Genomic DNA, 25,888 nt, shown 5'->3' on the forward strand with positions numbered 1-25,888 from the left:
CACAGTACACAGTTATTTTATTGAAATACTTGAAAAGGCCAGCAATGGAAAAATAGGTTTGTCACGAGGAATTTAATGTTTGGTTTACTTGATCGTTAAAAAAGCTGTGTCTATAGCTTTCTAGCCCATTACAGAATGCACTGTGATCCATGCAACTAATATACTACAGTAGAATAGGCACTGTGTACTATTGTAGTTTTCTCTTATACACAGCTTCCAATGAGTATGACTGACAGATGTGAGAAATTAAACTGCAACACTTTCCAAATTATAACAGTTTATAACATACAAAATCTGCTCATCTTGATTCATGAGGGCTGTAAAACACAACATAGTGAAAAATGAAAAACACGGGTTACATACAGTGTATGAAGTTGACCTGGCAGTTTTTAAAGTTTACTTTTTTTTTTCCTTTTAAAAGGAAAACCAGACTCTATATATGTCACTGGTCATGTAAAATACAAAATCATAGGCCAGGACAGCAAAGGTAACTCATTCCTGAAATACATGATTAGAGGGGCAAATTTGTTCATCAGTTAAAAATATGAATGAAAATCACAAATTCTGCCTGGTATAGCTTATAGTCCAAAAAGATGAAGTCACTTCAGATGAAAGTGAAATAAATAAGCAATCCTTGAGGAAATATGATCCTTGAGCTGAGTCTACTCTACTGAAAATGAATTTCACCTATACACTAGAATGTCACCATAGTGAACATCTAAGAACGGTATTTTGAATAGGTTTTTGAGAAGCAATGTCTCACTTGCTTTAATATGTACAAGTTATTTACAACAAATTCCCTTTTGGCCTCACAAGTTAAGCCATTTTAGCTGGCAGTTAAGATGCAATTCCTTTTTTTCCACACATTACACAATACTGTAGTTAGAGCTATAATTTAAAATAATCTTATGCATGAATTACAAATATTAATAAAGTAACTCTGCATATATAAATATTTCTAGCAGAATTTAAAGCATTCAGAATGTACATAAAAGTGGTTATTTATTTATTTATTTATTTGGTAGGGCCAGATGTGCTTCTTCTCAGATCATCGCTGCTTTAGTAGTGCTTTGTACATGGCAAAACCCAAAACTGCAAACACAGTAGCACCAAAACTTGCTCGGAGCCAGAACGTTGAGCTCTTGAGGTCTGCTTGCGTCACATGCCTGAAATTTAACACACATACAGAACCAGGTTAATTCCATGACAGGAACTCCAGACAGCTTGTGCAAAACTACTCTGCTTTTGGAAATTCATCACTACACTTGTCACAGGCAAACAGCTCACAATTCAGCCTTATTAGCATTTAACAGTCATTTTGCTTTTCTTAAAGCTCGGGATTTCATCTTCAGCCCTGACCACATCCAATCTCCCTGAAGCCAGAGCGCTCACACGGCTGAGGAGAAATGCAGAAGCAGATAATGACTCATGGATGTGGGGAGGGCAGGGTGTCTCCTTTCCGAGTACAAGCAAGCATTCAGGAAAATGAAACAAAAATAGCTACAAATAATTAATAACTCATAGTGAGAACAACTCTGTCTAGCAAAATCCTTTTTTTCTTTCTTTCTTTTCTAAATGTTGACTTTATTGTTTCTGCTTTTCCATGAAAAACTTCCCAGTCCTGTTGAATATATACTTTTTCTATCCCCCCAAAAAAGTTTACTGACAAGTAGCAAGTAATATTTTTCCAAAAGCTAGAATCAAACCATTTTTTAATCCCTTTCTTCCCAGCAGTCACAAGAACAGCAACAGAAACAGTCATCCAACACCAAGCTGAAAGCTAAGAGAGAGTGCAAGTGAAACAAGCAGTGATGATGACACCAACAGAAAAAGACAGTATGGAGTGACTGTATGACAGAAAAAGCCACATCTCACATGACAGTAGAGACAGGCAATGACCCAACTCTCCCAAATATTGCAAGAAGTCTGTGAACATGCTCAGTTAAACACCCTCGACAGCAGTCTGAAGTATGACAGCTTACCAGAAAGCAGGAGCTACCATTTAAAACAAGTTATTGTAAATGCCATAATTCAAAGCACAGAAAGTTCCTAAACCATAGTAAAGTTTATTTTTTTGTTTGTTTACTTTAGAGATATAACTCAGAATAGAACTTCACTAGCCTACATATTTTATATTTGTTAATCACCACGGGCTACTCAGTGAAGCTGCAGGAGGGTTAAGTAAAGGAGCACAGAGATCCTAAGCACACATAGGAGTTCATAGAGTGAGAACTGCAGAGCCGTAGCTCACAAGCTGTTTAACAGAGCAGGAATTGCTACTTGCTATCAAAACACACAAAACCAGTTTTGGATATACTTTAGTAGACATTTGCAGGAGCCATATCAGCCAGATAATTAATCAGTGTTCTGCCATACCACATGCTGAAGAACAGGCTCTTTGATGCACACACAGCTGCTCTTTAGTCTAAAAAATCCTGATCTTATGTAAGAATGTCTTGCTGGGTTATAGAACAGACCAAATCCAAGAATTCCTGCAAGCATTAGTTTTTCTACAGCTAGTTTTGACAAAGTCTCTGCAAACTGGATGTCAAGTGGCTTGCTGAGGGATAGAAAGGGAAAATGCAATGGCAAAGTCACCTGGGTTTGGCTGTTGTTACCTGTCTTCAAGCAAACGTGGACCAAGAGATGACTCCATGAAGATGGAATCTTCTACAGAGTGGACGGCGTGCACCTGCTGCATAATCCTGCTCTCCTCGTCTGCTAACAGCATGGCCCCCACCTCAGCTAGGTAGGCTCTTAACCTTTTCACACACATGCACAGTGCAGTTCATTGCATGGCTCAACAACAGCAACCCTCTCAAATCAAAAAAGCTCAGAGAATTTCTGATTTATAGCCACCTAGCCCCTGATTCTTGCGCAGTTGTTAAAAACTTAGTGCTCGGGGAAAACCAGAAACAAATAGAGTTTGTGCTTTTAATAAGCTATGTATGTTTTCATGTAGCTAAATGCCATTGCTTTAAGGACAAAGAAACCTGTTTAAGAAACTGGATTTCTCTTCCCACTCCATCTCCACAGCCTCAACTTCCATGTGTCCCACAGGATCCTGCAATACCCCTGCACCATATATGCACATCAGCTGTAAAACTGATGAGATCTCACTACTGTTGAGAACTCAAAGACTATTTTATCACTACAGTGGTAGTTTGGGGTCATTTCTAAGTAAAAGCTGTAAAATCCTTGTCTTCAGATCTGTAAATTATAAAACTAATCTGTGTATGTAAAATGAATCACTTGTAGGTAATATGATTTTACTTGATTATATTACAAGTTCTCTTGGATAGTACACAGTACCTATTCTACTGCTGGATGAGTATTTGTCTAAGTAACAAGTCTCCAGTTTAATTTGGTAAATTCAAATGCCCAACTATTTTAAAACCCCATCCCCTTAAAAATGCAAATTTAAACAATTGCAAATTAATACTTTTACTTGCTTCATAAAGCACTATCTCTCACATCTAGATTTTCTGATTCCTATCTATAGTTTGCCCTGTTTTGCATATGTCCATATTTAATAGAATGCAAGAAAATTGCTGAGCACGCTTCATCCTTCTAAAAACAATTAACATGTTCTCAGTCATGATTAAATCCTCTTGTAATGTCTAAAGGGAGACTAAATTGGCTTTGATCCCTTTTCTAAGCCTAACAATAGCAGACTCTTTCATTTAAATAAGGAACTAATTCGAGACAGGGACTTGTTCTACAACCTCAAGGAAATCTACTCCAAATGTCTCAGCCTGAAAATCCAATGTTCTAAATGTTAACTGAAATTCAGAACATTATGGATGTCTAACTGCTTTACAACTTCATAAACATCCAATTTTTCTTCTTTCAATGTTCCTTATGCTGTCATAAAATCCATTTTTACAACTTTAATCTCTAATATTGTTTAGGTGCTATTAAAGGAACAACAACAAAAAATCTGAGATAATAAAAAAGGATCAATATTTGTTTCTAGTGCAGGTTCCTTGACATGAAGGTGGCTACAATGCACAAAATCCTTTTTCAATACACACTGAAAAATTCCACCTTTTCAAAAAATAACATTCAAACTTTTTTTCAGCCTAGCTGTGTTTATGAAACTAATTTTCACCAGTGGTAGAAATTTTCACTGCCTTGTTAGAAAGAGAGTAACCCTGAATTAGAAAAAATATTCTCTCCAAGGGTAAAACATCTAAATAGATGGGCACTTTTACACACAGAGAGTAGTCAGGACTCCATAAATTAAGCTATACTTGAAACTCTTGCTTATTGATAATAAGACAGGCTGCTGTGTGTACTTAATCATACAATTAGTTCCACACATACAAAAGTCTAGAAATCTTGCATTTGGCACAAAATTTGGATTTTAATGTACATTTTGGAAATAAATAAAGAAAAAATGGTGGTTTTTTATTCAACCTACTCTTAAGAGTGAGCCAAATATCTTGTCACTTGTTGAATAAGATCTTTGAAATCTGAACAGTTGTTTTTTTTCAAGAGATTTTAACAACTCACAAGAAGTTTTTCACATGCACTTGCTAAGAAGTTAACTGAGCATGCCTGCCATGGCTACACACAGAAAACTGCTGAGTTATGGGTTGATGCTGACACTTTTCCCTAGGTCAGAGCGGAATAATTCCCATGTCTGGGAAGGTTTATCCTTAAATAGAGAAGTTCAAAAACATTCCTATAGTAACTTCCAAAGCATTTTAAAAGCAGACTGCTGAGCCCAACAGGCTGCTCACATGGCTACTCACAGCAGAACTCGAAACAAGTTCATGCAGCAGCCTGCTCTGACAAAGGTTCTTAGCATTAAATATAAGCAAATGAATTCCAAAAGCATCATGTAACCTGCACGAGCTCCTGCAGCTTCCCTTCAAGGCACATGTTTTCCTAGGATGCAAACTAAGTCCAGCAGTTAGAATTTTCCCCCATGCATTAGTCATCCAAAATGCGAAAAGCTCCAAATACATCTTGTTATCCACAGAACCTCAAAATAGATATAAAATGCCAATTCATTACATTCTGTTTAGAAGGAAATCAGGGAACATAGCTTTGCAAATTTCTATGCAGTCTAGGGCATCAAACAGCTTAGAGAAGGAGAAAAATAAATTATCAATTTCTAATGTCCTAATATAATTTTGGGAGTGTCATTGAGCAACGTCCTATTTTGGGGGACACCTAAATGTAGAGATAGATTTCTGCAGTTAGATCTAATGGCAATATACAAGTTTTGAAAAAAAAACCAAAAAACAACTCTGTACACTGCACATAGTGAAAGGTAAATCCTGGATTATACTCTTAGAACTTTACCATTATTACAGGAAAATACTACAAAAATGTATTGTGTTAACTTTAATTTCACAGAAGGAAGGTTGTCACAGAAAGCAAAACCTTACTAATAATTCTTGAAACAACCAGGTTTCATATGAAAGTATAATTTCACTTAAATTCCTCAATGTTTTAAAAACTTTAGAAAGAAAATATCCTCTGAGAAGTCTCCTTGCAGAACAACACAATTCTCATGCATTAGGATCATCATATTTTGAAATGAACTTAGCTGACAGAAAAAAAATACCACTACTATACAAGCAAAAGGCATCATGAATGATTTGAAACCAAGGGGAAAAAAAGTCAAAAATCCAAGCTCATCATTCAAGAAAAGGTTAGAACAACAAAAGCAAAAATCCTGCTTTTGGTAAAACAATGTAGTAAAAAGAGATTAGGTGCCAGCCAGCCAAATATAAGTGAACACCTAAAGGAAAGAAGAAATTAAAACTATAAAAATGCTACAGGATATGAACATGTCTCATACATGCATGTCCAGTGCTTTGAATGCTGTGCTTCCTTCCTCAATGAAACGTGACCCTGGGTAGTTCAAACCAACACAGCAGTCTCCAAGCTGAACTTGCCTTTCTGACAGCCTGTAACTCTCAGGTGAGCCCCTGACGTTTATCCACAGATGAGGAACTGAGTGGGGCATGAACAAGTTTCTCAGTTCAACAGAGGCAATGTTTTTCCTTTAGTTACTACGGTGGGAATATTCAAATAGGATTTTATATTGTGCCTTGGTAACAGTGTTTAGGGGTTACTTAGCAACAAAGGGCACAAGAATGGGTCCAGTGTGAAAAATTTCGTTTACCTGAAAAGCTTCCACAGCCTAAGGGAATAGGAGGGGGATCACGAGAATCAAGTATTTGCCAGAAACCTCCTTTCCCCATCAGTTATCTAACTTTTGCCCAACTATCTGACCTAACAGTAAGTACTTATAAAGGCAAAATAAGAGAACTTATAGAAACTAACTGAATCAGAAAGGCCTTCTTGATCCAAATACTTTCTCTAATCTAATCACACATCATTAAATGAATAGAAATCCATCTCCAGCCTCCTGTGCCTACAATGGCCCCTCTTGTTTAAAGGTATTCCAGCTCTATCACATGTGGTTATGCAGCAGCTCACGTGCTGAATGGTAAATAACCTGCAGCAAGGTGTTTGGTTAGGGAGTTGGTGAGATGAAGTGAGCATGCTGGAAACCTGGAACAAACCCTAGTGACTGAGAGACAAGGGGATTCTAGCAAATCTTTCTTCTTTCTGAAGGGAAGTATTTATGTAGAATTCTCCTCATTTGAATTAGGCAGTAATGGATTCCTATGTTTGTTTCAGTCTCCCTAGTGATAAGGTGTGGAAGCATCCCAAACCTCAAAAAAAGATTTCAGTACCCTGAGATCCTGACAGCACTTCAGAGGAATGAAGTTCAATGTCTAATGCAGGACTCAAAAAAACCCATACAATAGAGAAACAAACCACAACAGCAAATGGAGCAACCCATACCAGTTCCAAAACATGAAGATGTGTTAGAGGTGATTTCAGCCTCAAGAATGAAGAGCTGGAATTTTCTAGTAGTGACTGCTCAGTGAAGTTTTAGAGTGACAACATGCAAAGATTGCTGTTTCAAGGGATTTCTGTCTATGGAATGACTGCTGTAGAAGAGATGCAGCATGAAGAGCCTCACTCATTCAGTCTTATCCTAAGCTACTGAGTTTTTCACCCTTCCTTGAATTCTCACTCTGCAGTTAACACTTGTATCTTGGATAAAAGTGATATTTGACAAGGCAAATACTCAGTCCTATAGGTGGGTGTTATCAGCAGACCTCCTGCATGTGTCATTTGCATTTAAAGCATACAGACACTCTTACGTGGAGCAGCTACATCTGAAATCTTGCAACAAGTAGCAACATCCATGGACCAACAGTATGTCAGGATACTCCAACCATGGCCTTCAAATAAACACATTTACCATCTAAGCCTCCAAGCAAGCCATGGAGCATGGAACCACTGCACTGCAATCGTTGTTTGGTTTGAACTCCCATTTGCTTGGGTGAGATGACAAGTGCTGAGGTTTTAGTAAATCCTGTGTGTCAAAAACTGCCTGCAGTACACACAGGATAAGCTATAGCACTGTTTTCAACGCTGAAAACCAGTTATCTCTCTTTACCAATTGTTTTTCCAAAAGTATCTGGAAATGCAAATGTTTAAGCATTTACTACTTCTTACATGTTGCATTTCATTCTGAGAGGAACTGGATGTTAAAAGATCTGGATTATTTTTTAACACAAAATACCCACTCTTTGTGTAAACCAAGCATAACACACACACACACACACAGAAATTCTATGAACTCCCAAATATCAAATTAGCAACAATAAATATGTAATATGTTACATGATGCTGCTTCAAGTCTAGCTGTGCCTTTATGAAAATATCTGTGTAACTGGGATCTAAAAGGCACTACCTCTAATCAATACTAAACAAACCTGTAATGTCTCAAGTGAGAAACATTACACAGACTTGTAGACACTACTTAATGTCTATTAGCAGTTCCCTAAAAACACAGTCCTAATTCCTGCACAGTATTTCTGCAATCACAAAGTGCCTGAATCAACAACCAAATTGGTAATGTTTCAGAAAAAATGACTGAACTAAGCTCCAAAGAACCCCCAAGTTAAACTGAGTTTGATAATTCTATGACAATTATGGAAGAATTGGCCTATTTAGTGGATATGGAGTGAAAAATCTGCAGTATATAAGGTTACCAATTGCTTTTTCAAAGACACCCTTTATTTTAAAAGCACACCTGGTACCTAGTAAATAAAGTTAAGGACCTGTTAAGAACTGCAGTGAAGAGTTTGTTCTTTACAGATTGCAGCAAGTCTGAGTTGAGGAAGTTCTGACAGATGCAAAATGTACACCTGTTGCAGGCGCACATACAGCGTAACCGGGCATGGCTGCGAAAACACACAGAAGGACAGGAGTTGAAATCTTGCTCATTAAATCAGGTGCACATTAGGACTGTGCCACAACCAAGAGAGAGATTTAGGAATAAAAGGTACATTTGAATGAGTAAGGAGAGGAGGAAAAAAAATACACCGGGAAAGAAAGGGTACGACTACAGCTGTGCAGAATTTAAAGGTTAGAGTTTCTACGTCTTGGACATTTTAGTGTCACCACTGTATACAGATCTTAACAGCAAAACATAAACATCAATGAAAATGTTTGTTGAATTTATAAAAGTTTCCATAAAAGGGAAGCATTTAAAGGCTTCTGAGTACATCTGCACAGCAATAGGTAACACCCCTTTTTCAAAGGAAAGGAAGCCACATTTTCTACCACTTCTAATGCACTCTTTACAGGGTGAGCGTTGCCTCTATTTTTCCCACCCTACCAAACACACATGCTTGAAAACTAAGGGAGAAGCAGGAATATTGATATGACAGACATTTGGTCAGTGCTATACTTCAGTGGTTTCCCAGTATTCCAGTGCTACAAAATGAACACAAGAGAAAAAAAAAACCAAAACAACCCAAAAACAAAACTAAAGCTTTACAGATGTAAATCAGTAAATTCAGTTTCAAATAATTAAAAATACCCTATTATTTTGGGTGAAAGTGACATTAGTTCTATTTATTTTAAAACAAATGTCAGCTGTCATACTAGACTCCATCTGCTGTAATATTTATGTAGTTCATCACCATATTAAAAGCTTCACCCACCAAAAAAAAGAGATGCAAAATGAGTTTAGCAACAGTGAGGTGTAGTGAAGGAGAATCTCAGTTTAAGTGTCTTGTACCTGAAGTCCAAGGATGTTTATAAAAAAATTGTATTAAATTTGTAAGATTTATTAAATTAATGAACTGAAGCACATAGTAATAAACACCCTGAAAACAAAAAGTACTTTAAGCAGTGCATTGGGGAAACCGTTGTGCACGACGGTGCCGTTGCTTGTTATCAGCTGTCAAGTTGAGCTACCAACAAGGATTACAGTAAAACTCACTCTCAAAAATATCAAGGTATGAAAAATGATATACTTTTTGTATCTCCAATACAGACCAAACAGAGCCCTGATTGTTGGAATTTGCATCATGAGCTGGATGAACTAAGGTATTCTTCAAAAACACCTTAGCACCAATTGCTGAGACTGATTTCTGTGTTGGATATATGCCAAGTTCCTCAATTTGCAATAGTTTAAATATTCTATTCAAGCCATTCATGTCTCTCTGTTGCTAAAGCTCAGTGAGGCAGTTCCATCCTGTGGCTAACGATGGCATGCAGTGAGTGGTGCTGTGTGACCATGCACATGGAAAACAGAACAGCTCCAGTACTTACGGATACATTGCCATTGTTGTCAGCTTAACAAAGATATCCTTACTCGGCACATCAGCAGTATTACAAGTAAAGGCTTGGGGTGGAGGCATTTTGTGTTTTTTGCAGAATTCAACAGGAGAAATACTATATTCCTGTCTAACTTCATGCAAGTCGGACTTGGCAGCTACCACTAAACATGGTATTCTGCTGTCCATGAAGTGCTGCTGCAAATTTAAAGAAAAAAAGTGAAAGAAACAGTGTATTACACATTAAACCTGTAACAGGCTGTATTCCACTGGTTGCAGCAGCATTAAGATATATTCATGGCACTGAAGTCAGGCATTTCTTTCTAGAAGCAGAGCAGTTCACATAGAAAAGTAGATGTTTGCTTTGTATGAGTAACAGAACTGCACCACTGCTAAAGTACTCTGATACATAACCACCACTTAGAAATAAAATGTCTTTTAAGCACTAGAACCAGTGTATAGGTCAGGTAACTGATAATGAATATTTGGTCAGTGAGAAGAAATATAAATATAGAGGTTTGTAAATATAAACTCTACAAACCTTAAAAATCCTGGCACAATACTCAAAGGATTTAGGATTACTGACATCATATACCAGGCACACAGCATCGCATATGGTCTCAGCATCAGTTAAAAAGTCTGAGTCACTGACATCGTGTAGCTGGAAAAAAAGATGGTTGCAGAGGGAGAAAAGCTTGTCATTATACAGTTAAAGGAATTCTGTAACTCATCTCATAATTTTTATGGCTTATTTTTATGTATCCTTCAAACTAATGGACTGACAATGGGCAGATTTAATGAAAAAGAACAGTAGGAATTTACCATGTAGCCAGCATATGTGAGTTGTTAACATTACATCTGCAGGCAATCACCACCTCAACAAAAAAAGTGATGGTTACTTTAAAACAAAGTCTTAAACACCCACAGAAATGGGCATTCATCCTACAGAGAAAACCACAGAGCAGGACTGGATCTCAGAAAACAAAGAAAGAGATCTTATTATCATAAAGAAAAACTAGAATGGAACAAGCCTTAAAGAACTGATTTCTCCCACTGAACACTAATTTTAGCTATTCTAATCACTCTATGTGACAGATGCTTCTTACTGAATAGGTAGACTGACTTCTGATCATTTATGACAATGTATTTGATATGCTGCAGTGGGTTCATAAATGGACTAGGTTTTGTACAACTAAGATCAAGGTTTCAAAAATAACAGGTCTGACCAGGTTCAGCTGAATTATCAACAAAAAACCCCAGAAGTTATTTGGGATAACTGGGGGAAATCCATGTTAAGAAGAGAGAATTAAAATGAATTTAGAAGGCTCTGAGTAATTCACTGAATTTTAACATTAACCAGTCTTAGGCAAACAAGAATGAGGCAACCTTACCAGCAAGTATTTTTCCTGTCCATATACATAGACTGTATTAATGGCATAGTAAGATTTGTGTTCTGCACGTATTTGCCTCTGTCTCTGAAAAGGCAGAATTTCATGTTAGACCATAGTAACTTTTCCCTTCAAGTTAGATTTGAACAGCTGGTTTACCCCATTTATTAATTAATTAAAATTATAGTAATCTTTGGTTTATTTGCAAGGAAAGACACAGCTATAATCTATGATGCACATGTCATTATTGCATGCAATAGCCACTGCCAAAATAGAACAAAACCAAAAAACCCCAAACTCCTCCTTAGTAATTCTGTATTTCCTCAAAGAAGTCTGCAAACTGAGTAATAACCCTTAAAGCTCTAAGATAAATCACTTCTGCTCTCTAATCTAAACTCAAGAGCATATATAGGTGAATATAGGCAATATGTTTCTTACTATTAGATTTCTTCCAAGAAGAGCTTGAAGAACTCCACTTTTCCCACAGCCTTTCATTCCAACAACATTACATCGGAAGACATTTCGCTGAGTCTGTTTTTTCTGGAGGTCTATCTTTTTATCCCTTGTCACTTTTGGAAAAACACAAATATTTTTCACAAGATATAAATGCTTGTGAAAACATGAAAATGCACACAAAACAGTCTCTCAAAAATATTAAATCAAAGGTTTCACTTGAGCAGAAAGCAAAAGAAAGTAAATGAAAATAGATGAACCATTAAAAATTTACTCTTTAGCGTATTTCCAAATTTAAATTGCTGTATTGTATCAAATTTTTATTACCTGTAATTGCTGATGCTTGAGATTCTTGTTCTGAAAGTATGGAGTACCCTAAATAACCCAGGTACTCCAGGCAACGCTGCACATCCAGATATGTGGTTAGTCTGGCAGAGGAGACAAAAGAACTTTCAATTGTCACCATCTGGGGTATTAATTACTTATAATACTGAAACAAACCTTATCTCCTATCTCCAGACTGACATGATAGAAACATTCCTGGCACTATGCAGTACTGAAGGACAGAAGACTCTGAGAATAAATGGTGATAATTTCACCAGTCTTACTGGTCACCAAACTCTATGAAGGCAGAACTTGCTGAGGCCTATCAGCCCACACTGTATTTTCTCATCTCCCCAAATAATGTTTTTCTCATTTTCTGTATTTTAAATTTGGAAAAAAAACCACTCATTATCAAGCACCATTTTTCAAACCATCTCTAAGAGGCAGAACAACAGCAATAACATTTCAACAGGGATCAAAGGAATTTCCACATTTTGAAGAGACACTTCTTCACTGTTAGCACTAAATATTGGCCAAATCCTGAACAGGTTATAACAACAGTCTGAAGATCAAGCCACTGGATGGCTAAAAAATCTTGACTGTTTGGATATTTTCAACTATACAACTTCTCTTTCCAACAGCTTTTAGAGGAATCTACAAAGACATGATCATATCCAAAATTCACAACTACTAAAATGTCCCGTATCACACTTACGTCCACTGTGAAAGAAACCCTTGGTATGTGATCCATCCTCTTTCATTTGTACAAACTGTGTTGTTCACATCAGGTCCCCATGGCATGTAAGGGAAAACTTTGAACAAGTCTTTCAGTTCATCAGGAGATAAAGCACAATCTCTATCCTGAAACAAAATATGGTATCAGACATAATATAATTTGTGTCTATTCTAACTGGTATTTTCTTGCTGTACACTTGCAAAATTCAAGAAACTAAGCTTATTTCTTTTTAATCATTGTTCTCTCCTTGCTTTTAAATAAGATTAAATGTATGAGCTAGTTAAAAACAATTTGGTACTACAGCTGTAACTGCCAAGTCTACTTGTAGACAATCATAAGCTGCAGGTCAGCTCTGGCTCCACAGACTGAGCTAACGCCAGTTTCTGAATAAAATTGCATCATGATAAAAACACGTTTTTGTTAGCAAAACTCCTGACAAACCAAGGCTTGTAAATATAAAGACACACACACACTCAAATGAAACGCTTACCAAATCATGTTTATCAAAAATACTTTGAAGAAACAAGTATGCATGATGATTTAGTTCTGTTGTGCAGTCAGGGGGAATTTTTAAGCTGTTTATTGAAAACAAAAACAAATACAAGAAGCATTAATTGTTTATGAAATACAGAATATTAAAACTCAAAATACATACTTTATGAATTGTAACATTTAGTATCTGACCTTGGCACTTAACTTGAATAATTTATCTTCACACAGATCAAAGCACATACTTTTTATTAGGAATTATAAAATGATGAGTGAGTGCCTTTATATTATATAATATATAGCTCTACAGTAATCACATTTTTGTTGGTTTGATTTGTTTTTTGAGGATTGGGTTTTTTTAATAAAAAATTATGCAGTTACATTTTTTAACACAAGCCACATAATTGGTCAATCTCTTAACTTTGTCATTTGGGGCTTTTCAATAGGTCTCAAATGCTATGAAAATACTGACAAGTCTTTTAGAATTTAATGCCACATACAATAAACCACTGCTCAGATTTATGTTCCAGTTTTGTATTTAGAATATCTTCTGCCACCTTTCTTACCAAGAAAGAGAACAGAACATGATCTGGCACAAGGGGATTCTTCCCTCGTGGTGTTCAGTCACATGAAGGTTTTGGCTGGATGGTCATTAAGTAAGGGAGGTACTTGACATAACAATGTGTTAAATTAACACACTGCCATAACCCTCTCCTCCTGCCAAAGCAGGAGCAGCACAGCCTAAACTCAAGTTTAGAAAGCTGAAGTGGTACATACGGAGGGAACAGGTACTCTGGTGTAAGCTCTAAGTCATCATCGTAGCCAAAGCGACGCAAAACAGTCCAAGTTGTCTCATGCCTTCCTCGCTGAATGAAAAGTGTGTGTAGAAAAAGAAAACCTAAAAATCAAAAACAGTGAAATCTTAAGGCCCTGAAGTGCTTTACCTGCCACAAGTGTTTTCAATAGAATCAGTATCAGACTTGGAAACAAAAAAAGTTTGAAATACACATTAGGATTTTAATGGGTAATATCTATCTATAATGGGCATTATCTACACAGACTGAGCATTCAGAAATCATGGTATTTGTAAAATAATCCCCTTGGTTTTCTGTTGTTGTTTGATTTTTCCAGTAGTAGCATTTCAGAGCTACTACTCTAAAAAAACCAATATTTTCAATAGTTTAAAACAAAAAGCTTTAGCCTGGAGGAATCTGGAGAGGGGTCTCATGGAAGACTGCTTTTAGTTTTCCTGTATCAAAACAACTGGGTAGGAGTTTTGTTTGGCACTTCCCAGGGCTCAAAGAACACTGAGATATCACTGTTTAGTATGCTCAGCTCTTGCAGTCTGAAAATCAACATGGAGATCATATTCCAAAAGACCACTTTTTTCAAGTAAGAGTGATTATCAACTGTGTAAAGACACATATTTTAGGAGTTAAATAAGACTCACCTTTTAATGTCAATCCATTATCTGCAACTCCATCACTTAGGTTTTTCCTGACTACATTCTTTACATCTTCCAAAGCCTGAGGTGCCAGTGGTGTATTGAAACAAATTCTCTAACACAAAACCCAAAAGCAGCATGTTAGGACAACTGGCTACTGAGGTGGACAAACAGCATGTCCTGTATGAAATACAGCCTTATACATTCTGATAAGCTAGTTAAGGACAATCCAATTTTTTTAGTGGAAATAAAGGTGTACAAATTGCATTTTATTTTTAAGTACATTGATAGATTTTTTAAATTTTACTCTTGAACTCAAATTTGAACAATGGTAAGAAATAAAAATAATTTCATTTCTGTTTTTACAAATCCATTCTTCTATGCTACACTTAAGACCTAGTATTTAGGCCTGATTCCCTTACAGTTCACCTTCCTATTATTTATTCAAAACCAATCACTTGTTTTTCTAGAATTATACAATTCACCCTTAAGCATGGTGGAAAGATAAGCTAGAGAGGTACCTGAAAGAAGTTGAGTTCTGCATCGTTGAGAGTACCATCATTATCTTGATCAGAAATTCTAAAAATGCGAGTCAATGCTTTAATACAGGCAGGTTTCATCTAAGGAATAAAAGGAAGTTCAGTATCTTTCTAAGCTTGAATATGAAAAGATTACACTGAATGACACCAGGCAGCTCAATCACATGGAAACACACACTAGTCTTCATTTACAGTTTCAGAACAGAAACACTCATTCACAGGTACACATAAGTAAAAAGCAAGAGGAAATAAAAAAAAAAATTAATAAATTCATCTCCATAAATTTAAAGAAATTACACATTAAATGTTTTTCTATTCAATTATTAGAAGAAGCTCAAGCTCTTCACAAGCTGAAGGTTGCACTACTAAATTATTTTAAAAAAATAAAACTCAGTTCTTTAAATTCAGTCTTATTGCCATAGAAAACTAAGAAACAACTAAATATTTTTTCCCCCAAAACATTTTTTGGTGGGAGAAAAAAAAACCCTTAAGATCCCAGTGCTTTGCAAAACTAAACAGGTCTACAACTACAGCCAGCTCGCTTCAAACATCAAATACTGAAAACCTTCACAGGGCTCATTCATCTACCAGGCAAAGCATTGAGCATATGGACTATCTCTAGGACAAAAGAACTGCTAGGATACCTTCCAAGTGAAGGAAAACAGACACTGGTAATTCTCTCCCAACAACTACTGTGATGATGGACTCTTCTCTTCACAGAGGTCACATAGATTGCATAGTGATTGGTTTTGGAAAACCAAAAAGATTTCAGCACAACAATTTTATCACAACATTACTAACTCATATAGATGATTCTGATGGAAGAAATCAAAACAGGGTTATTCTCTGATTCTCTACTTAACAAAGTATTTACAGCTGAAGCAACTTTCCTACTTCCCAATACTAAATGGATAGAATTAGAGATTCTATTTGTATTTGCCCAGGAAATTATTTTTAAAAAAATATTCATAATACACTCAGCTAACCACCTGATACCTAAAAACCAGACTCATCACCTGTTTCTTATCCATTTTGCCAAAGTTTCACAAGATTCTCAGGAAAAAAAATTGTATCAGGCCAAGTCTAGAGTGCTTGCCCTGAAAGAAATGGAGTTCCTGTGAAATGTACATCTAAAGAAGAACTGAAGACATAATTTGGGTCACATTACATTGGCTCAAAGCCATTAGCAAAGCTTCTCGTTTTACCTAGCAGCTCACATGGGCAACAAAAACTGTCTTCACTGCTTTAAACGGAAAGACAGGTCAGGTTCATACATCAGAAAACAACCCCCATGGCTCTGGGATGCAATGCCTGACATTTGGGGGTGAGGTGCTGGTAACAGAACACACTAAAGGATGCAAAATCCACTGAAAAGGAAAGAACAGGAAAGTGATTCATCCCCCCATCCCCCCGCAAATTATTTGCTCTGAGAATCTATGGATAAATACCTCTTTCTCCTCTGGACAATAAAGAGGACCTGTAGGATGTAGAACAGCTTTCTGTGCATAATAAAATAGTTCAGATATATTCTTCAAGTTTTTGGCTGAACACTGAAAGAGAAATCCTCACATTGATGACCCAGTTTCTTGACTATTTGGCAATTTCTTCTGAAATTCAAGTAGGCATCAAATCTTTAAAGACTTAGTCCCCTCCTGTCGGTAAAGGGCTGGTTTGGAAAAAAGACATTCAGCCCCTGTACCCATTCAATTAATTAACAAATGAGGTTTCACTACAATTTGCTGTCATACCAAGAACAGAAATAAAAAAGCTGTATCTCCTTTGGGAAAAGAACCAAAGAGACATATCCACATATCCATATTAAATCAATTTTGAATACTTTGCAGACATCTGTCTGGCTTAATATTAAATTGAAAACCCTTGTTAATAGGAAGTATGCGAGGAGGCTCTAAATATTAGAATTTGACAGTAACATTTCATTATACAATAGTGTTATCTTCCCTAAAGGAAGATAACATATAAATTCACTATTATAATTACTCATGTTTGAAATATTTCGTTTGGAAAAAATAAGAATCCCTTTTTCTACTATAAAGTTGCTATACATGCTTGGGAAGAATGTATTTTTTGTTACTTGCTTTAACTTCAGAAAGTTTTGCATACCTCTACACATGTTTCTATCTCTGTATATTGATTCATAATGGGAAGGATAGTTTCCATACTGCTGTACTCCACTAGATCAGACTTGTTTCCAACTAATATAAGAGGCAGCCTAAAAACAAAGGAATATTAAGAGCTTTAAAGACAGATGGATAAAAATATGTATCTTAATTTAGCATTTTATGTCCCATCAGAAACCACTGTATTATTTTCAAGATGCAATTAAATGCCACTGGAGGCAATGGGCAAAACTAAATGACAGCAGTTTAAATAAAGTTTTGATATACACTTAGACAAAAATGTACTGCTTGTTGATTCCACACATTTAAATACAACAGTAACTAATCAGATTGTTATTACCCAAACCAGAATCAATAGAAAAGCTATACAGATAATAGAAAAGCCAGTTATACCACAGCAAATATAAACACACCTGGTAAAAGCTGCCCATAAAATTCAAAATAAATAACATTGCTGGCACATATAACAGACCTACATACTTCAAATCTCTTGCTGCTTGGACTTCTTATATAAACTTTAAGTTTAGTATTTGATTTTCTTAAACAATTAACATCCTCAACACTGTTCATTGACACCCATCGATGTGCAGCCTAATTCACACTTCTCATCTTTACTTAAGCACCTGCTATCTTTGTCTGTCCTTTCATTGATGAGAGGAATCCATCGACTTGTTACCTAAAGTGGGATTAAAAACAGACATTAAAAATACATATTCAAATTAAATATGACTAAACTGTGCACAAGTTTCACTACAACTGCTACTGCTTCTTTCCCAAAAAGGCACATACTGACCCACAAAGGAGGAAACAAAAATTGGAGCTCATTAATGAGCAACTTTCTCAGACAAGTGAAATGATTGAATACTCGTAGGTTGAAATGGAACAAAAGCAAACCCGTATCTCTTCATTCTCTTAACAGCTGATCTCAAACTCCATCTCAAACATTTGAAATGTCTAATCCAGATTTCAGCTTGACATCAATTACAAGTCAGTGCACAAGTTACATCTCAATAACGGGATAAAAAGTGTTACTATACCTTATCAATAGAATTCTTGTTGTTGACAGCATAGACTATACAAATCACATTTGCCTGTAATGAAAAGAAAGGAAAGGCATGGAATTCCAGTGTTCAGAAACCCCTGAGCAACACAGACAATTAAAAACCATACAAAACAACATCAGAGTAAACTCACTATAGAACTCTGTTCCTGGCTTGTTTAAGCTACTTGGAGCCTGAACAGCAAGGTTAAAACAAAGAACTTATATGGTGAGAAGTGCCCAAAAGCCTGTTTTGCAGTGTGAGAGTCACAGCTTGTGCCTGCAGAGACCTGTGCCATCAGGAAATCCAAACTGAAGAGTCATAATGTGCAGCCTCCACTGAAGCACCAAACTAAATGCCAGAAATGGAACACAACACCATGACAGACTGTGCAGAAAATGTGCAAAGGTGCTCAGAAAGAACTGAAAATAGGAATCAGAAGGGATGACAAAGTCACCAAGAAGCCTGTGCTATTCATAAATGCAATAGTACTGTGTGATAGAAGCAAAATGAATCTTCTCAAGGTAGAATTATTTATACAGAACTGGCTTGCTGATTAAAGGATATTTAGGTTCTGTCCTTTCACTTGGAAGGACAAAGCTCAATTCACCAACACAGTGTCAGTACCTACCTACTTTATTTAAGGTTTCTTAAATAGATACATCTTTCCTATAGCACAGGTCACAAAACAAAATAGAAAATGCCAAGCAAGAAAGGTTTTTTTCCTTCAATTCAAACTGAAGCCCATCTAATGAAGAGAACTTCAAAGGAAAAACTTCTCCTAAACTAGGAAATATTTTCTAGCAAACACTAAAATACACTTACCTGTGATATTTCATGGTAAAGCTGCTCATCACTTTGCTCTGCTTCTGCATTTGATAGAAGAAATTATTAATTGATACTAAAACTTCTACAAACATAATCAAAATAAACTCTGAAACTGAACTACTGTATTTCAAAATGTTCATCAGACAGGTATGTCAAAGCCTTGTTATTTAAACTTCTTTTTGTAAAATATTCTAATGGGTGCTCCTTCCAAAACAGCAATTATATTGGTCCACTAATTCATAAGATAGAAACAGGCTGTTGCACATCAATTTTTTACAGCTATTTTGAAGAGGAATAATTATATTTGTAGACAGGTTCTCTCTGGAACAAGTCATAGTTAGCATCCTTCTACATTTCTCAACAGTCCCTTCCTTCTACAATGCAACCTTTTATATCAGAATATGACATATGTTGATTTTACTACAGTGGTGATGATTTTTATAATGATACCAAGCTTCTGTTAACTGAATCTATGAAAAATGCACTCAATAGAAAGAAAAACTCACTCCACATAAAATTTAAGATCAAGTCCAACAATAACAACAGCAATAAAACACTATTTCTTTTCCCAGGTGGTTAAATACATCAAAGATTCCTCAGCAGTGATGGGAGAGAAGACAGAAAGGTACCTGCTAACATGGCCTGACTCTTGGCTTGCACTGTAAATGGTAGAAGGGTTTTTCTAGCTGTGCAACAGTTGCACAGATTTATGACAGAACATGAACCTTCAGAGTGCATCTAGTTATCTATTCAGTAATAAGATTAAAATACAAAAAAAAACCACAAAAGAGTAAACTGACACAAAATCATGACGTGTCCTAACTCAGAAATTCAGGAAGTTTCTACTTTACACCAAGCTTCTGCCACCTGTAGCTCTGGTCCCAGACCTGTCTGACTGTGACAGGGACTGTTGAGTCAAACAATTCCACAGCAAATCAGTGATGGTACTGAGCAGTCCCTACCTGAATAATCCACTATGTGGGTTGGCACTCTTTCAGGAGTGACATCGGCTGGAATGGTGATTTCTTCAGCTCGGGGTGGAACCTGGGGTTGAAAGGAACAGCAAGAAAGAACCTTTCAAGATAATCCAGATGGTGAAAAAAGTCATATACTATAACACAGCTGCCATTTAGTCAGCTTTAAGCAGAGCAACTAATATTAGTTGTTCAAGTTGTTTAGCTCTTTGAGTATTTTTGGGTTTTTGTTTGGTTTTCTTTTTTTAAAGTACTAAAAGTCACTGCTACCTTCTCATTTTTTACCTGTCTAGTTGCTACATATACTATTCTAGGTCTATATACTATATAACAATGGAACTTCCTGCATGCTTCGCAGAAAAACAATGCTGTTAAGGATACATTCAATGAATACTTCTGTAAAACAAAAACCCACTCTATCCAATATCTAAACAAGCATGACAGACAAAATACAAGTCTCAATTATTACACAATTGTAACCTGACAACGTCTTTGCTTCCGACAGTGCTAAACATTAAATTCAGAAAAACCTGCAAAGCAAAACATGATGGTAAAAAAAGCTAATTCTGAAAAACGCTGTAAACTCTGACAGCCCTTTCTTCAAAAGAACACTAATCAATATTCAGGAACAATCAACATTAACCTGATTTTAATGAGAATCTCCTATCTATTTATTGCCTTTCACCTGTTGACACTGAACTTTCATGATACTTTACTTTTAGCAAAACAAGGGAAAAAGAAAAGTCAATCACCCAAGTATGTCTCCTTGTAAAGCTTCATGCTCTGCTCAGATCTTCCTCAAGAGTGGTTACTGATAACACCCTGTACATTAAACACTTATTTCCAAGCCTGAAGTGCCTGTTAGACTCCATAATGTTGCTCTGATCTTCCTGACTAGCCTGAGGAACTGCGCAGGTCTCTTTCAGCAGCTTTTATAGGATGCAGTGTTTTTACAAAAGTTTTTTCTGTAATTTCAGTGAGATCTTGTGTTATAAATTATGCTTTTTCTCTACATGTGAATATAGATAAATACTCTAGGTTATATTGCAGGAAGAAGCTGAGAAGTAAACAGAGGACTACAACTCACTAAATACAGTGAGAAACTACCTGCCAAAGGAACTGGATCTCCTTTTTACCTGCAAGGTTAGGAACTAAATTCAATTATGTTAACAAAATTCAGTTCTGTTTACAATCCAGTCTTGACTCCTGAACTGTGGTAACCTACTGATTTGCATTAAACCCAGAGCAGAGTAGATTCAAAGAGCAGCACATGATGTCTATTTTAAGACCTGTGATCAGAAGAAATAAACATTCATGTTTATGTGTAAAAAGCTTAACTATTTGCAGCAGCTGTGGTTCTTTATATGCAGCAAAGAAAACTATGTGCTGCTTCTTAAAGGAATAATATATAGAAGTAGTTTCTTCTGCAGTTTTTACTTCAAGAGTCAATAAAACATTCTTCAAAGACAGAAGTAAAGGCAATGTCTTGCTTAGTTACAAAAGATGGCAAAGTTATACCCCCACAAATAATTCATGGTCCAGTCTCTTTCAGCACCTTCCCATTTATGTGTCTCTCATTGAAATATGCTGCCAATACATGGACCAATTGCAGCTCTTTAAAGAGACTACCATTCATCACATATAAAACCACTAGACTAATTAACAATATGAAAAATAAGAAAGACACTTAGATAAAACTTGAATTTCTAATCTTCATGCAGAGATACATTTGAACTTTCCTACCTCACTCTTCCTTAAGTCACTTTTGCCAATTTAAACTTTATTTTGTTTTTAAACATTACTTTAGAGCAGAGTCTATTAAATTATTATATGACAGGATAGAAATAAAACTTAGAAAACAAATAAAAGTGCTCTACCTCTTCTGGGAATTCCTCACTGACAAGAGACATAATTAGTGATGTCTTCCCAACTCTGGCTGCAAAAGCATTAAAAACAGATATTAGATAATTTATTTTGTTAAACTTAACAGTTGTACCCTATCTTAAAATGGGAAGATTTTAAAAACATTTCCCAATTCACCACATAAAAAGTTTTTATGTTGTTTAATCATATTAAATATGGATGATAGCAATTTTCTCATAATTCCTTTATTGCAAAAACTTGGCCTCCATCTCCCACTTCTGCATTTCCTCCAGAAGGGAAGTGAATTCTGCTCTGCCTTACACAGAAGAATTGCCAGTTTTAAACTTAACATAGAACACTGAAACAAACAAATAATCAAAACAAATTAGAAATACTTCAATATAACTTCAGAAATAGAAACAAAGAAAACACACAGAAAAGCATGTAGAAATTAACTGTTTTTATAGAATTCTTGATACGATGATTGCACTTTAGTCCTAAAATACCAAGGATGAGAGATGGACAAGAGCGCAGAAACAAAGTCTCCACTACTTTGACTATTTTTAAAGTTCAAGAGCTTAATCCCTTACATACAAATGAGCTGCCTCCCACTGAAAGTGAAAAATACCCCAAGCCACCAACCCTTCTAAAATCATAGTTTTCTTAATCCAAGATGATAATTTCAGCTTCAGTACCCACCCAACACCATTCAATCAAATAAATGACTTTGTTTACCTCCAAAGTTCAGACTTCTGACAACCCAACTTAGTTGCCTGGTTTTGAGAAGCTCTAGTGTGACCACTCAAAAGCAAGAATTGGTAACCTCTCTCAGGGTTTCACTCTCTCTAAAGCCCTTCATCTGTCAATTTTCTGGTCCTCTGGTAGCCTTGTAAGACTATTACTGCTTTATTTGGTTTTGAGGCATTTCTTAAAAACCAAAATGTTCATATTCAAATATCCTCTGGGAGTGTCTATTTGCAACAGCTCTCAATTCAAGCAAAACTCAAGTTCACCCTGGATGTACCAGCACCTCTGCCAGCAGGAATGTGCTACCAACCAAGGCACTGCTCACCATCAGTCAGAGCCTGGGTCACTGTTCCTACTGAAACCAACAGAAAATGTCACCAGATGGCAGAAGTTGTTCTGCTGATATCACTGCATTTACACTTTTCCATGTAACTGTATAGAATTCTGAATATGGAAGACAAAGAGATGTGATTGTACCACTGGTTGATTTTGTGCAGGAACTGGTGTTACTGATGATCCAGTCGGTGTATATTCAACTTATCTAGGTCTATTTTTGGCACAGTAACATGTTCTGACATCCAGAAATAAAACCTTCTCTTTAACTTACCATGATGAAGAGTAGTTGTAATAAAATTATGAAAAGCAAAGAAAAGCTGTTCTGAGGAGGAAGATTTCTGTTTTCCTTACAGAGAAGAGCTGTAAACTTTTCCCTGGTGGTACTCCCTGCAGTGAACCAGGTTGCAGGTTTCCCAATAGCAATGCAGTTGTGTTTCCATCACAGATACTCAAATGAGCTAAAATCCTAACTTAAACTGCCAGGCATCCTCCTGCATCAACTCCATCTTAATTTTCATCCTGACAGAATTGAAGGAGCTTCAGAAGCTCTCCTATTTCCATATGGAAAAAAGATGAGTACTTTCCTTACAGGTTAGTAAAGTTATTCATTTTAGTGAAAATAGTGATGTGTATTTTGCACCTGACCAAGGCAGTTCTAACTTGAAACAGTGGCAAAACTGGCTTTGCAGATATAGAAACCCATTTCTTTTGTCTAAAAATAGAAAATTTTGTGTTACTGGTGAATAAATGTTCAGTATTTAGAAGTGCTAGAACTTTCTAGAGTTCCTTGAGTTTTATGAAAATCCATAGGTTCTAGTATAGAGATTTGGGTTATTTTGTTCAAATCTAGGTCAACCCTCTCTTTCCCAATCTGTTTATAGTCTTAGAAATAACAGCCTAAACAGTATCAGCTGACTGGAATGAAGGAAAGCAGCACAGCACTTTATGATAGTTAATTTGTCTTTTTTCTCATATATAAGTCTTTTCTATCATGCTGCATAACATGCTGAAATATTCTGAAAATTACTGATTATTAAAAATTGATGTTTGTACCCTGCGTACGAGGACTAAACCAACTTAAACCTAAACTGTGGACAACTGGGGATGAAAAAGGCTGAGTTTTGGAACAGGCTTACAATATAGAATTGTTGGCATATTTCAGATTCTGAACCTGATGGTCTGCTGTTACCATCTAACAAGTTTTATATGGTCTGGACTAACTTGTGGTTTCAGACCAATAAATATACATAACACACACACAAGTCAGGACTGGCACTATAACTGACAAGTTTTACCAATTTGTAAAACAAATTTCTCCCTCCTCCTCACTACAAGTCAAACAAAAGTGTAACACAGAGATCCTCACAATCTCTGATGTGTGCCATTTACTACACATTGCTGTATTTAAGAAACCTGTATCTTTAACATTCCCATTTGGACACACAGTGAACCTTGTAGCCAAAACAAAGTACCTGTTACACCTGTGCTGAAACTGCACAGAGCCAGCCCAGAACACAGCCTTGCAGTGAGGTAAATTGGGCATATATTCTAAAGAGGAATTAAACTGTGTATTCAATGGCACCAATTCCTAAACACAGTCACGCAAAACTAGGCAAATACAATCTTAATGGGTTAGCTCTTTCTGTACAGTGACAGTTCCCTCAAGATTCCTCCCTAGAAAAGTCACAGAGAGCCTTTCTATGCAGTACAGACAGAACCAACCTGCACGATAAAACAACAGCATAAACTGCACTATAAATACATATGGGGCATTCAATCCTCAGGAAATTTTTGTTAGTAGTACCACATTCGTAGTATAACTAGGTAATTTTACTAATAACACTTTGTAATTACTCTGCATTCTTTCCCCTCGAGGAACTTAAGCTCACTTTGCAAACTAACAGAACCTCCTTGCTGCTATTTATACTGATGAGAAGGCTGAGCCTCTGCAAGCCTTGTCAATTATTCTGGTACCTAAGCGTGAATTTCAGGACACAATTTTAGGAACACATGAAAAAATCCAGACCAACAGTAGCTCTGGCATGCACGTATGTGTGTGCTATTTATCCAAGGTCACGCAAAAAGATAAAAGCAAAAAAAGGGATCGGGAGTCCCTGGCCCTAAATCCACAATACCCGACCTATAACCACTAGAAGCACATCAGGCCACTCATTTCCAAAGTAAATGGGAAACATGCAAGTGTGATTTTCACATGGGTACAAAATAAAAAAAAAAAAAAAAAAAAAAAAAAAAAAAAAAAAAAAAAAAAAAAAAAAAAGGAAACTAAAAGTTTAAACAGGCCGTGGCCAAATACGGGGCTAGAATTTCACCCCGGTGTCATCTCCAGGGACGTCCAAGCAGCACAATTCCATCAAGTGCCAGCCGTGCTGGTGCCCAGAGCAGGGAGCGGAGGGGCTCCAGGCCGCGCTCCAAGAGGTCACAGCGAGCCCACCGCAACCTCTGCTCGTCCCGCGGGGCCGGCGCTGCCCCAGGCTCCCCGCCCGGGCCGGGCTGAGCCTCACGGAACCGGGGCGATGTGACAGCCGGCGGCCCGCGCCTTTCCCCGGCCCTCCTGCCTCGGCACTCACGTTCTCCCACCAGCAAGATCCGCACGTCCTTCTTCATGGCCGCGCTCGCTGCCCCCGGCCCGGGGCCGCTCACATCAGGCGGGGCGGCGGCGGCGGCACCGCTGCGGCCTGGGCTGCCCGGGCTCCCCTCACGGAGCGGGGCGGGCGCGCTACGGCGGCTCGCGAGGGACCGGCCGCGAGCGGCGGCTGCGCGGGGCGGCTGCCGCCCCTGAGGGCGCGGGCGGAAGGCGGCGGCTCCTCGGGCTGGCAGTGACCGCTGCGAGCGCTGAGGGACAGCCCGCGGCACTCGGAGCACACCGGGGATCACCGAATCAGTGAAGCTGGGAAAGACCT

The 25,888-nt window shown here is 37.1% G+C and overlaps 1 protein-coding gene across 6 annotated transcripts; it reads right to left on the bottom strand.

Annotated features, from left to right (window-relative positions):
* RHOT1 (ras homolog family member T1) lies at positions 1 to 25,698 on the bottom strand. 6 transcript variants are annotated; one of them, XM_015645935.2, is made up of 21 exons: positions 25,556 to 25,698; positions 21,899 to 21,957; positions 20,010 to 20,091; positions 19,045 to 19,088; positions 18,217 to 18,270; positions 17,803 to 17,855; positions 17,163 to 17,271; positions 16,490 to 16,591; positions 15,024 to 15,122; positions 14,509 to 14,617; positions 13,836 to 13,956; positions 13,060 to 13,144; positions 12,549 to 12,694; positions 11,837 to 11,937; positions 11,495 to 11,625; positions 11,060 to 11,143; positions 10,210 to 10,329; positions 9,664 to 9,863; positions 8,163 to 8,285; positions 2,619 to 2,762; positions 1 to 1,166 (listed from the first exon to the last, which is right to left on the bottom strand). In XM_015645935.2, exons 1-21 carry the CDS (start codon positions 25,590 to 25,592, stop codon positions 1,049 to 1,051), a joined length of 2,121 nt encoding a protein of 706 aa, XP_015501421.1. In that variant the 5' UTR covers positions 25,593 to 25,698; the 3' UTR covers positions 1 to 1,048. The 6 variants fall into 6 exon arrangements, with proteins under 6 accessions (XP_015501421.1, XP_015501420.1, XP_015501425.1 ...); XM_015645934.2 differs by having other exon boundaries at positions 9,664 to 9,866; XM_015645939.3 differs by having other exon boundaries at positions 9,664 to 9,866; positions 17,660 to 17,855; positions 25,556 to 25,670.
* Positions 25,699 to 25,888: the final 190 nt, after the last annotated feature.

This window comes from Parus major, chromosome 18, assembly GCF_001522545.3.
Source record: "Parus major isolate Abel chromosome 18, Parus_major1.1, whole genome shotgun sequence".
Taxonomy (NCBI): Eukaryota; Metazoa; Chordata; class Aves; order Passeriformes; family Paridae; genus Parus; species Parus major.

What these genes read in the sequence shown, in the direction of transcription:
- RHOT1 (XM_015645934.2), bottom strand. Translation starts at nt 25,592, where the DNA reads ATGAAGAAGGACGTGCGGATCTTGCTGGTGGGAGAAC. An exon ending in GTGAGGAATTCCCAGAAGAG is followed by an intron (nt 20,092 to 21,898) that starts GTAGAGCACTTT and finishes TTTCAACCCCAG; the next exon opens with GTTCCACCCCGAGCTGAAGA. An exon ending in ATTGTGCCAGGATTTTTAAG is followed by an intron (nt 9,867 to 10,209) that starts GTTTGTAGAGTT and finishes TTAAATTTGCAG; the next exon opens with CAGCACTTCATGGACAGCAG.